At 44.8% G+C, this 14,091-nt stretch overlaps 1 protein-coding gene across 1 annotated transcript in view; it reads left to right on the top strand.

The window, feature by feature from the left end:
* The window catches only part of LOC109857152 (fasciclin-1), a 113,487-nt gene that overhangs the window by 38,034 nt on the left and 61,362 nt on the right, over positions 1-14,091 (top strand). The window contains exon 2 of the mRNA XM_020433203.1: positions 5,228-5,427. Coding sequence (XP_020288792.1) covers positions 5,228-5,427 — 200 coding nt within the window. The remainder of the gene's footprint in view (positions 1-5,227; positions 5,428-14,091) is intronic.

Raw genomic sequence — 14,091 nt, 5'->3', positions numbered from 1 at the left:
GATAGAGAACAAACTAGCTATAAAAGGTATAATGGGACTTTGAGTATCCATAATTAAAAGAATATGTGCCAAAAGTTACTTTGTTCTTTTTCACTTAAAACGTGTCTACATTTTTTTTGTGAAGTACGACGCACTTACCAAATTATACAACACCTACATCGGTGCTATGAACAATATGTAAGAATTTGGAGCTATAAAAACATGTTAGAAAATGTACTCATATGGGAATCGTGCTATCTATCAAGGTATGAGCAAGATGATGAGTGGCCAGATATTTTACTCATTTTCCTCAGTCACAAGATGCCGCGAAAAGTTCGTTGTAAAATAAATAAACTTACAGAATCTGATAAACTGTTGAGATTTATTTAAAGAATAATGTTTTGTATACTTGTCATTTAATATCATCTGTACATATATAACAATTGAGGAACTACAAATATTGTACAGATCTATAATAAGTTGAGTTAAGTGGTCAATAAGAGTTTTTTATATGTTATGGACACAGTTGTTGTTGTGTGTTATTGAAAAAATTTCCCAAAATTTGAACGTGGAATCATAATATATTTAGAGATAAATTACACAGACGTTTCGACCCTGTCCTTATCAATGTTCTACAATATAAAATAAAATAAAATAAAATAAAATAAAATAAAAAAAATAAAAAAAAAAAATAATAGTGGCTAGATCGAGGTAACAATGGAAATGTGAAATAACTTACAAAAATAGTCAGATAACCAACACGCTGTGGCACGCTCGAAGTCAACGGTGTGGCAGTTGACAATACAGTGCGACAACGTTGGCTGTACAATATTCAGTTGAAACTTACAAATAATGTAGAGTGGGTAAGAAGTCATGTGATAGTTCCCTCTTATTATTCTTCAAACAATGTTAAGTAAGTCTTATCTAGAGAGTCGACATCATTCTGTAAATTTAAGCCGGCTGATTGTTTATTAATGTATAGTGCTTCGGATATTAAATGTTTAAAATAAGATGGCTCAATGTCAAGAGTTTCAATGTTCTCAGTCAAAATCATGTGAGTAGTTCAATTTATGGTCAGTAATAACAGATTTTTGGGATGTATTTCTATGGATATGATTTTTACAGACTTATACAGATTATACATAACTAAAAGAATATCTGCTACGTGATAAAATATATTTTGTTCTTTTTTTACTTAAAATATGTCTGCATTGTTTTGTGGCACGAAGCACTCACCAAATTGTAGAACATCTATATCAGTGCTATGAACAATATGTAAGAACTTGGAGCTACATATTAGAAAATGTAATCAGATGGGATTCGCGTATCGTGTCAAGATTTCTGTGCGATAAATGGATATATACATTATGCATTTTCTTCACTACATCGCAAAATGTTAGTTATAAAATACATAAAATAATAGGATCTGATGAACTTTGTTGGTATTTATATAAAAAACTTTCTCTTCAGATTAAGTTATTTAGCAAGTAAGGTTTCGTGTAGTTATCATTAAATATTACCTGTACATGCATATAAAAATGTTAGGAAATATAAACCTTGTTCTTTCAAATATAGGTACAAACAAAGAAAACTAAATTTTTTGCGACAAAAACTGTATATGATATGTAAAAAAACAATTGTTTATTCATTGTATTTACACTATAAATTTGTGAAATCAAACATTCATATGAAAGTGCACACAGTTGACTTGAGAAATAATAATATCAATTATATCGGAATGTACTTTTTTATATTATTTAAAGTAAATGTAACACATAAGCGTTGCTTAACACAACGAAGAGATAATCTGTCCTTTTCCGCAATTATCGTCGATATATATCTAAGCGCGTAGAGAGGTGATCGTTCTGGCGTAATGTTCAGAGTTGACTGTAGCATTCGGTCTCATCAGACAAAACCGACACGCACGTTTGAAAGTCGAATACGTCGAGAGCGGACAGAAGAGACGAGTTAGAGACGTCGCTCGCCCAATGACGGGAGAATGGGAACGAGAATGGAGGATATAAATCGATGCGCAAGCAGCTTTGCGCGAGCTGTTCTCGTTTTGCGGTCGGCCGTAGCACCTGTGTCCCCCATCGTCGATGGCGGGGTGGGAGGGAAGGGCATTTGGCGCCAGAGGGGAGGGAAGAAAATAAATGCGAATCGATCGGCAGCTTAATCATTCCGGGTTTGCCCCGTTGAAAGACTCTGAGGGGTGGCGCTGGGACAAAACGCGCACGGGCGCGAGAGAACTCTCTTTCCCCTCCCGAGACCGAGATATTGCCCTCTGAAAGGCGTACATTCGTTCCCCCGCGACTCGATCACGTCGTATAAAGCACTCCTGGCGCAACAAGAAAAATGCGCTCGGGAGACGCGCTATAAAAATCCAGTCGGCGCGAATAAAGCGCTATTCGTCGACCGGCGATAAACCGTCGACGCGATCGATAATGCGATCGCCGCCGACGACGCTCGTCGACGCCTAACCAGTTTTCGAACGTGCCTCGCATTTTCCCACCCCCGCGACGTCGGAATCTCGGCGATCCGCAAAAATTCCGCTTTCATATAAAATTCCCCGCGCAGAATATTCACGCAGAACGATCGGACGTGAGTTCGCCGATTTATTTATTTTTTTCCCCGCGACAAGAAAACGAAACTCTTCGATATTTTATGCGATATGTATCGCGCGCGCCCCCGAGTTTCTTCTTCGCGTGAACGAAACATTCGCATCGATTAAGATTAACACGTTTTTTTTTTTTTTTTTTTTTTTTAATTGAGTTATAGAATTGTTTGAAGAAAGAAAAATTTCTCGTTCTTTGAAACACAACCGGATAATTGCGAGCGTTTCGACTCGTCCGCGTGTCGCGCTTTCGAATCTTTTCACGCGTCGTAATTCCAAAACCTCGGCGACGCGGAAAACTCTTTACACGCGGCGCATATCCGCGGTATCCCTCGGCGGAAGGAAGATCAAGCAGCGCACCAGATCCCATTCGAGAACGGGGGGAGGTGATTGACGAGGCGTCTCGCGGAGATATAAAAGCGTTATACGACGTGGCGCGCGATATGGCGTTTTCCGTGATCGGCGGTGCTTCTTCTCCGGTGCGCGCGGGATAAGCCGGAAGTCGCCGAAAGAATAGTGTGGCGGAAGAAATTTAGCTCCTTTAACAAGGTGCGCCTCAAAGCGTGCGCCCGAGCGTGGCTTTTCCAGCGCGGCGGTCGCTGTATGGTATGCAAAAATTTACTCGAGTGCGCGTAATACGCTTCGTGCGCGTTTATCGAACGAACCTTCCCGCGCGGTGTTTCTTTTTTTTTTTTTTTTTTTTTTACGCGCGTTTCGGGAATAAAAATTCTGATCTGACCGAGGTAACGGCTCGCGACTAACTCGTATACGCGCGACTGCATTGTGTTACATCAAGATGTAAAAGCTAAACTGATGGCCTCCGACTTTTACTGCGTTCGAATAACCGTCGCTGTAAATGTTTACCTCTCGCTGCGGAATGAACAACTTCTCCCGATGTCGTAATCGCGTGATTCCGACGATATATATATATACACACATATATATACGCGTGTATATATTGGATCATAAATTTTACGATTACCGTTATTGCGTAGCTTTAGTGCTTCGTGTACACGTGCGCGGCGGCCCGTTCGAGGAGTTCGCTCGCGTGCGAATTACCGTCCGGTGCGCAGTTACGCACGTTAGAGGAGGAGCGTTTTCGCAGCCTAGTCGTTGCGCGTGTGTCGAACGACGACTGCGTTGTAAACGCCGCGCAGTTGTATAAATATACACACGGAGAAGATATAAATCTCAAAATCACCGACGAGAGAGAGAGAGAGAGAGAGAGAGAGAGATCTCGAATGTACGATCTAAACTCCGAAAACTCTTCGGAGTTCGAATGTGCGGGATGTGCGGGAAAAAAAACTAGCGATCCCGCGGAAGCAGTGAACCGTCGCTTTTGTCGCGCGCAATTCTGCCGAAAGATCGCGGAAAATTATTTTCCGAAAGGATGTTGGGAGGGAGGGGGGAAAAGCGTTGCCGGAAGAACGAGATTCTCCACGGCGTTCGACCAGACTTTCCTCTCTTGTCCCGGGGAAAACTTGTACGGGAGCAAAACGGCCGGTGGTTTACGAAACGCGACTCAATTCTCGGCGTTCGTAATGAGCGTCATTGTTGGCTTGTACCCACCGCGCGCCCTGCTTTCTCCCTCGCGGAGATTGGACTTTTCCGAGCTTTGCCGAGAAACGCGCTCTCTTTCTCTCTCTCTCTCTCTCTCTCTCTCTCTCTCTCTCTCTCTCTTTCTGTGTATGTGCTCCTCCGCCAGTGAGACTTGTTGTCGCGAACAGCACGGCTGTTCGGAGAAACTACAATGCGCCGGGATATTCGATAGGTCGCGCTCTCGAAAGGAGCGTGTAAAGAGGCACGAATTTTTATGTCGAGTATAGAGAAGAGATGAAGAGAGACAGAGAAAGAGAGAAATTACATTGAAAATACTACAATTTGAATTGAAGCAAATTGAAGAATTCACGTTAATGGCGCAAATATTGCACGTGATATTTCGCGTGATATTACGTTAATTCTCGCGATTTTCGCGTGTTTTTTTTTTTTTTTTTTTTTCACGAGAGTCCGGAGAAAAGACTTTCATTGAAATTTCAAGAAAACGCTTTTTCAATTAAATATTCGGTTACCTGGATTTTTATATCGCAACCACGTCTTTTGCGTGATGTGAAATAACAATAGCGAGGACGCGCGCGCAAACCCTGTCTTTTCTTCCGCGCGGAGGAGAAAAAAACCTCAAGATTACGAGGACGTTCTCTCGGTAACGGGATAATAAAGTGACGAGCATTGTAGCTCGCTGTGGACTTTTTGAAGTTTGCTCTATCTCCGAGCTTCCCCCTTTACTCTGCCATTTACGTTATTTTCAGCGTCTTTCTTTCCCTACCTTTCTCCGCCATTTCCCGCTTTGTCTCTTTTTTTTTTTTTTTTTTTACCGCAGAAATAAAAATCTCCTTCCCTCCCTCCCTCCCTCCCTCACTCCGAACCCTTAAAAACTTTGCGGTCTCGAAGAACTAAATTGCAACGTTCTTTCTCGTTGTACTTTCGCGGGGAAGAAACTCAAAGAGTGGCTTTCTTCGAAGCGCATTCGTTCGTGCGCGACGATGAAAGAGTACATACATTTAGCATCTTTAGAACCAGAAGGGATATTTTCACGGAAATTTCTAACGAAATGTATTTTTTTCCTGTTGATTTCAGCGAATCAGCCCCTGAAGATGGCGGATCTTAGGGGCTCGATATCGTCCGAGCTCGAGGGCAATCCGGTCCTGTGGATCACAAGAATACCGAGCAAAGCCCCCCACTCGCCGGACAAGATTTTCATCAACAACGCGCAGATTCTTCCCGCCCAGAGCGACTTCCAGTCACGGCTTAAATTGAGCGACGGCGAGAAGATTCAGGTGAGCGGAAGTGGTGATCGACGAACTCGATCGAGAAAGAAACGCCGCTTTAATTTTCATAAATATTATCACCCGCTTATTAAGGTACTTGCGAAGCGCCGATCGTCGCAAATGCCGCTTTATCAATTTTAATGAGAATCAGAAGGTTAGCCAAACGCGCGGCGAAATTTATGCGCGAGCGTTGTGTGTAACGGAATAAATTTCGTAGAAGATTAGATGCACAAGCGCTTGAATGTCGGCGTTTTTTTTTTTTGTTCTTTTGTTTTTTGCGCGCACATAAATTAAGGAGCAAAGCTCGCCGCCGCCGCCGCCGCCGACGCTGTTGCATGAGAAATGCGGGCGAGAAATAAGGGAGACGCCGCGTTCTTTTCGTTTTCTTTTGTTTTTTTTCGCGGGAAAAAGAACCGCGCGCGAGAGATATACCGGGGGCGTCGATAAATCGCGAGTTTATCTTCGCGAGCGATCGCTTTCATCCCCTTTCGCGTCCCCCTCCCTCCTCCTTACACACAGCCTCCTCGAACTTTTCCGCGATTTGATTTCTCGGCGCGTCTCGGTAACGTCCGACGCGTTACTTCGGCGGTCCGTGCCGCCGGCTTTCTAACGAGCTTTTAATGAGCTCCACACGCTCTCTCCCGCGCCTTAGCCGCGGGACCATTAGGCTGATGGATATCGCGGGCCTCGATAATGTCGAACGGCGCTTCCTGACATTCGCACTCTCGCGAGAGTCATCAGCCACGGGAGATTATCGATGGCGCGTCCGATGCGCGCAAATTAAACCCGACTGCTAACGTAGTCCCGATTCCGCCGTTAGCCGCTAATTATTTCGAGACCCGAGTACTCGCTCTCGAAGTGTAACTCGAACTCAGAGCAAATATAAATGTAGTTTTTTCGTTCGGTGAAAAAACACGTAAAACTTTTAATCATCTTTGCGCTGTCCTAATTTGTTTAAATCGCACAAATAAGACGTTTTGAAATTTTCAGTAACTTCTTTCGCGGTGACACACACGCGATTCATCGGATCGTTTTGCGCAACCGCAAAAGGTCGTCCTCCTATCAGAGGACCGAGATCTTTTTCGAATAACCTCGTGGTGAATTCGTTGTCGATAGCGCGGTCGCTCGATGCCTTTCAGGCGCGTCTCGCCAGCTGATTTGGGTTTTCGTTCGAGGCGCGCAGCGAAGGCGGATCTCATTTCAGGTTTGCCAGACGAATCCTTTAATCTATAGTTAAAGTACACCATCACCTGATGAAAATCGCACGAGACTAGTCGGAGCTACGACTAATCCCTTCGACGAGCTCGCCGAGGGCAGATCAATCTCTCTGTCTCTCTCTCTCTCTCTCTCTCTCTCTCTCTCTCTCTCTCTCTCTCTCTCTTGCCTTCCTTCGGTAATATTAGAGAAACTTTTCTCATCCACTTAACCCGTAAGTTCCATTGCCTCCGTTACTTCCCGTGCTCGTTATCGGAGCATGAAAATATCGGCCCGTAAATTGTGTGTCCTTTATCGCATTTTTTTTTTTTTTTTATAACAGACTTGAATGAATTCGAAGTACACAGAAGGATGGATATTATGTTTCTTTTGACTCTCGTCGCAATTCCGCACGATGATTCGCGATCGAAGGGACTGATAAACGTACTCTAATGTAATGATTTTGACAATTTCGCGTTTATATTGTTATTGAATTTCCATAGGCTTACTATTAGTTAGAATAATTTGATACCAGTTAATGTACTTATGCACACGTGCGCGGAGAGATAGAGAGAGAAAGAGAGAGAGAGAGAGAGAGGTTGAATCACTGTTTGTCGAATTTGACAGAAAAAAAAAAACAAAACTATCGTTTCCACGCGCGCCTATTCGCGGGAATTAGCGGTAATGATTGATAGTAACATTATCGTTAATAATCGCGAGTGTGCCAATTAGCCGACGCGGATGGCCACTATCATCCCCACCGCGGGTATAACTTACATTAATCATCCGTAATTATTAATTGCGGTATCGATCCGATATAACGCAATGATTGATAGGAGCGCGGCCAGACGCGAAAGTGAAATAACGGCGGCTACCGATAGCCGCCGCGCGGTGCAATAATTACAATATCGAAATGTGAGCGAAACGGTCGAGAATGTAGGTAAAGATTTCGAGATCTATGCCGTATCTATACATATATACACGTTGGTAAAAGTGCAATCTGGTCTCGCAACTCCCTCTCCGTTATTTCATTTGTTTTTCAGAGCTCGTGTTGCTGCGTGACAATATTTATTAATTTTGCGAAAACAGCGAAACACGTTTCTGTCGATTACGCGCAAGTGTCGCGAGATACCTACCTTTCACATATTTCCCGTAAGATACACGTTTGTTTTGTTGAAAATATATTATATTTAGTTGCGCGCGAACAGTTCTCTCCGTCATTTTTATTTCTTCCCGAGCTTTTGTGGATGCGCGGTAATATTTAATTCTATTCATAGAATTACACCGAGAGATGCATTTCTATCGTTTTCTGTCGATTCTTACGCGAGCGCGGGATATCTCTTTCCGCGCGTGTGACAATAACAGGAACTTGCGTCTTGACAATGGGACGGGTCAGCGGATCCGCTTTCATTCGAGGCGCGCTTCCCCCCCGTTCCTCGCACGGAAGCACCTCGGCATATCTATCAACTCGAGGAATAGATTTATGCGCATTGTCCCTCCTCGCGCGCGTGCACACACACACACACACCCGATAGATACACGTATTCTATTATCCCGGCGTCTCAGAAGCGAGATAGGAATTTTTCGCCGAACGACAGAAAGAAATATTTCCACCGATAGGAGAAATTCTCATCCCTTTTACACACTCGCGACGGCTCTTTTTTTTTTTTTTTCGACGCGCGCGAACGACGCGGAATTACCTCTGTATTTATTGGTATAATGTATCGTTCTCTTTCTCTCTCTCAATTTAAGTTTCCGTGAAACAAAACTCGCGGCTTATTTTCTCTCATACGGGGAAAGGTAGAGTCGATGGGCTCTTCCCCGTTCGTCGATCCGCGTTGCAATTCAGCGAATGGGCTCTCGTAACTGTCCGTCCCGGCACTTTATGATTATGGACATCGTATTTACGATTACGCCGGATTAGAAATATAGTCCAACGCGATGCGCACGTTTTTAAGTCGCTCGTAAATAACGCGCATGCGTTAATTCTTCCCCGTTCTTATCCTTTATTCAATTTAGCGTCTCGTCCTCATAGCGCGAAACGCGCGCGTTCCCTTAACCCGATTTATTCCACGGGAGCGATTTATTTTTTAAACGACCGGCCATCTCTTTCCCTCGTTCCGCGCGCGCGCGCGCACGCCGTTTTCTTCCTCGCGGTCATACCGCGCGATACACTCGGATGGATCTGAGAAAAACTTGAAGGGGGGGTCTCAATTTATGAGCAAGACATTTGCGACAAAATTCGAGCCGTTCTTCTTCGACGCATTATTTTATCACGCCATTTTTGCCGAGAGATGCGCGCGCGAGATTTACGACGTCTTGAGAGATCCTCCTTCTTTAAGTTTCGATTTCCTGACGGATCGCGCGAAGGGCGAAATAAAAGGGGGAAAAGAGGGCTCTTCATCCCCCCGGAGTTATGGGCAGTTTTATTACGTCAGGCTTTCCGCGCGTGAAGAGCGAGAGGAATTCGAGAGGAGAGTCTCGATCCAATTTGGAGATATATATATATTTCGCAGATTTGTTTTTCGTTTCTCTTCTCGTTATCCCCGGGAAATTCAATACGCATTACTTTCCTGTCAATCACTCAACGTTTTGTTTAAGACTCGTCTAAGCAAACTCGTTCCCTCGCCCCGCCCCCGTCGTAATCTCTCATCTTCGTGACCGAAATCTGTCTTGCCGGATATAACCTTGCAAAAATATCGCTTCGTAGCATCTTATTTAGTTTGTGAAACTTGTTTCGCGCAATATCGTAATACCGTCCGCGATGGATGCAAGATTTTGAGAGAGACTCGGAGCAAAACTCGAATTTTAACGAAGTTCTTCTCTCGTCGTGTTCGCGCGCGCGCGCTGCGAAGAGAAAGGGGTAAAAGGCTGCGCGGTAAGGCTTTAAGAAGAAAAGATGAGGGAGGGAAAGAGAGAGAGAGAGAGAGAATGTTTTTAATCTCAAAAGACTGTGAGAGTTTTGATCTCATTATACAAACGCCGACCACCCCTTCGAATCAACCCCTCTCTCTCTCCTGTTTTCTAACAATCTAAAGAAATTCCAGTTCGAATAACTACACCGCCGGCGGGATCGCCTAAAGAGTTACGGTTAATGGAGGGGAAAAATGCCGGGGTGGAATGACGAGAGGGTTGATGAGAGAGAAGCAGAGAAGAGAAGAGAGAAAGAAAGGGAATGCCGCGGATACTTGAGCAGCGGGAAACCGTTGGCGCACAAGCGGTTTGTCCATGAGGGAAGAGAATTGAAAATCAGCCATCGCGAGAGCGGCGGAATAGTTGTGAGAAAGGGATGGGAGTTTTTCCGCGGGGGGGGGGAAGGGGGAGAAAGGAGGGGACAGGAAAAGGTTGCGTTTCGCGTATCGGACTTTGCGGGAAATAAAGATGCTCGGTCGGGAAGTTCATGTTGCCGTTGAGGAAAGAGGAATGCTCGTAAAACCGACCAATAGCGAGAACGTAAAAGAGTACGCGCGCGTAAAGAGCAGCAGGAGAAGAAGTGATCTTGCGAATGCGATAAAACTCGAGTAAAGTTTTTTTTTTTTTACGTGTGATTTTAATGCCGATCGTCCGAAATAACGACCGAATGATAAACGACGTAATCGAAATTGCTCCCGTTTTTTTTCTTCCTTGTTTCAACAAAGACGAGGTTTTTCAGCGCGCGAATGATTTGCGATCTCTTTTCGCAAGAGAGGAGAAAAAATAAAAAATACGTGTAATAAATAATAAATAAATACGCGAAACCGCCGGACGACGCGAATTAAAACTCGAAACGGCGTTTGTGTCAGTGATACATTTCGAGACGGGATAAAATCGGCGGGAAAACACACCACCGCTCTACGCTGAGAGAGCGCGCGGGAAGAAAAATGCTGCAAAGATAGAAAACCGGAAAAAAGAAAAGGGTCATTCGTCGCGGAAAAGTAAAGAGGGAAAAAGAATGAGAAAAGGGGGTAGGAGACGGGACTAAAAATCGCGTGGCGAAGAGATGTAGCGCAAAAATCGTGCCACTTCGTACGAGGAAGAGCCCAGTGTCGTCGCGCCCGTCCGTCCTCTCAAGCGTCCCGTCGCGCTTCCCGCTTTTGATTCAATGAATCTCGGAGTGATCTTAAAGGAGATAATCCAATTTCTCCCCCCTGTAATTTTTCCCCGTTCAATCATCGACTGAATTCAGACATTGCGGATTAACGAATTCTGATTAAAATTCAATGGTTCTCGCGCGCGGACGAGATGAAAAAAAAAAAAAAAAAAAAAAAAGACAATTCCGTATCGTTCGCGGAGATTAAAAAAATATTCTTCCCCGATTCGCGCGGATTCGCGCGGCGATCTTTGTGATGTTTCAACCGTGTACTAATTTCCATTAAGGATATAACATTTGCAAGTCGGAGAGGATTCCGCTCGCGGATTTTCTTTCTTCGAGCGCGTCTCGTTTCCTTTTGCGTTTCTTCTTTGTCATAAATTTTCGGTGACAATTGAATGACGGAAGCGCACGCGCGAAAGAGAGAGAGAGAGAGAGAGAGAGAGTGAGAGAAGAGCTTTTTCTCGAGAAAAACCGCACAGGACTCGGTTGATGAAAATTAGCGCGATTTCTATACTCGGCGATAACTCGCGTCGCGCGGAGCTAATTCGCGGATTTGGAGATTTCTCCACTTTGCATCGAATTACCTTCGCGTTTTCTCTATTTCTTTCTCTCTTTCTCTGCTCGCCTTGAATATTCATGTGGAAAGAACGCATTTGATTACTTAATAGCCGTGACTCGCCGCGCGTATAAAATTATTAACGTACGGCAAACTTAAACGTTCCAACTATTCTACTTCCGTGCCGCTCCTTTTCGTTTTTCTTCCGCGCCTTTTTGATACTAATTGGGGAGCAGAAATGTTTTAACTAGAAAGAGAGAGAGAGAGAGAGAAAGACAAGGTCCGCGTTTCTAAATTTATATAAAATGTACTCAATTACAGGACTTTTCTTGAAAACTGCAACAAGCGTCGGATGTTTAAAATGTGACTTGAAAAAAATAAAAAATAAAAAAACGACATAACATTTTTTCAAAAATTACGATGTAACGTGTTTTTGCATTGAAATATCGCGCGCGCGAGTTTATCGCAGATGCGTGCGGTAATTCATCGTTAACCGCACGCAAGTCGTGATTATCTCGCGGCGATGCGCCCGGGAGAAATAAGCAAGCGCGCTGCTGCTGTTGCCGCCGCTGTGTGTGTATCGAGATGATAACTCGCACCCCCGTGTACCATCCCCAACCGCGAATATGGGTAGCCGAGCTGATTAAGAAGGAGCTTGCTCTCCCGCGAATGGCCCGACGCAACTATCGGCAAAGTTTAATTAGCGTTAACTTTACGATACTCCCGCGGTAGGCCGCACCCTCTCTCGTCTCGCCGCGCACTTTCCGCGCTCATGCGGAATTAGACGCTAATAAAGAAGCGCTCCGCAAGCGAGATTAATACGTTCGAACGTGCGACGCGAGCACGTGGAGATTAATGCGATCGGGACGACGGCGTTCCGTTCCGCGCGGAGTGTTTTCGAGAGGTGAACGTCCCGAACGAGCTGACCGGATACATTTGTTAAAAAAAATTACAACAAAGTATTTACACATGTCTATGAAATTAGAAATCAAAATATTTAAAAATACACTTTGGAAAAAACATAGAAAACTGTGTTACGTTTCATATATTCGCATATTCCATAATTATTTTCTTAACGAATGTCTGGTTGTTGAAACCTTAATTCCGAATTTGTTTTTAACGTCCATAGCGTTTTCGACTTCGAAATGTCTGTTTCTCGCGCGAGAGAGAATCAGATGCGCCGAGTAAACGCGCGAAAAATTAAGGATTCGTTCTGCGACGAACGTTCGATTTCCCTTCTCCGATGACTCGCGGCCGCGAGCAAGATAAATGGCCGTCCCGAGCTCTCGGCCCGTCTTATCCCGTAAGGAACACGCAAACTTCGCTCTTCTCTCTCATTCTCGGTGAGTAAAACGATTCATTTCTAGCCAACCGCCGCCGCTGCCGCCGCCGCCGCTGCCGCCGCCGCTGCTGTTGCTGCTGCTCGGCGCTGCGAGCGCGCGACGGAGGGACATCATCTCCGACCACGCACACTATCGCGCAATACGCATCCGAAGAAGTACACGCGCACGCAAGCAAGCGGACGAGCGAGCAAGCGAGCGAGCGAGCGAACGTACACACGAGTGTACTCGCGCAAACGCAAGTGTTGCCACCGGTCATACAATTCACCGAGCGCGATCGCGCACGCATGTACGTACGCACGCGGACTGTCAGTAAGATTGGGATACGCTTCGAAACGCGGCAAATCGCGCGCGACGCAAAACATCAAGTGGTACCGAGGAACGCGACTGCTCCGAACTACTGCGTGTTTATCATCGGAACTCACGTACCTCCTTTCTCCCCTCCTCGTTCCTAGTGGGTCGTAGTGTCACCACCTTGACATCCGAGGGTTGGCGACCATCATCGCAGATTGTTCGGTGTGGGTGTTGGTGTATTTTAAACGCGAGACCTTGTCTTCCGGAAAATCGCTACGTGCACGTGGAAAAGTGAAGTGTTTCCCTAGTGCATGACCGAGTGTAACGGTTGTTACTGGTTTATATCGTTGTATTGTTCACGATTTCCGTTAACGCGCGTTCATTGAGAAGTTTCGCGAGATGACATCGTGGATGTTGCAGCACGATCAGCTTGTGAACGATAGTAAAATCGATTGTGGAGTTGTGGGATGTTTATCTAGGTGAAATATCTTCCAAAGAATCGCAAAATTAGGCAAGACTAGATCTTTTATAGATCTTGGATAAACTGCCACACTAATATCTAGAAAATCTGATGGCAAAAGATCGAGAATAATACTTGAGAGGATCATGTGTGTTAAAGCATGAAGTAACTGATATCTTCGTAACTTTGATATTTTTGATTGTAATGTTAAACGTGTTTGTTAAATGTGTTCAAACAATAATTAGAAAACGTAGGCGTCGGTTCATTTTTTATTTTCAAATATGATAGGTGTCGAACATCATTTGTACAATTTATTTCGTAATAATACGTTTTTATTTGTCGGAAAATTCAGAACAGTGAAAAAGTGAGTACAAAACGTGACTTTTTACGGTGATTGCCGATTTTCAACATTAGTTTGGACAATAATTGGGAAAGTGATTATACAGGATTCCGTAAAGTTATATACATCTCTTGAAGGTCTATACATATCCAGTTTAAGAAACTGACCGAGTTCAAGTGAACGATTTTGTGCTGAGTCGATTAGTACGTTTGAAGTCGTCGGTCGTGACTCACGGATAGGAAACCGGCAGGGTGGTTCGAGGCGGGACAGTAGGCGCGGACGCCCTGGCGACTGCCGGGGTGGTTTACCCGGCCGCGACGGCGACGTTGTTCCCTGGCCGGGTGCCAGCCGGACACCACCACCCCGAGTTTACCACCACGTTGGAGCTGGGGTTCCCGGCGCGCGGCACCACCGCCT

The sequence above is a fragment of the Pseudomyrmex gracilis genome, unplaced genomic scaffold (genome assembly GCF_002006095.1).
Source record: "Pseudomyrmex gracilis isolate BER0280 unplaced genomic scaffold, ASM200609v1 scaffold_147, whole genome shotgun sequence".
In the NCBI taxonomy this organism is placed as follows: domain Eukaryota; kingdom Metazoa; phylum Arthropoda; class Insecta; order Hymenoptera; family Formicidae; genus Pseudomyrmex; species Pseudomyrmex gracilis.
The sequence above is the reverse complement of the archived record's forward strand: the minus strand, read 5'-3'. Positions and strand labels throughout refer to the sequence as shown.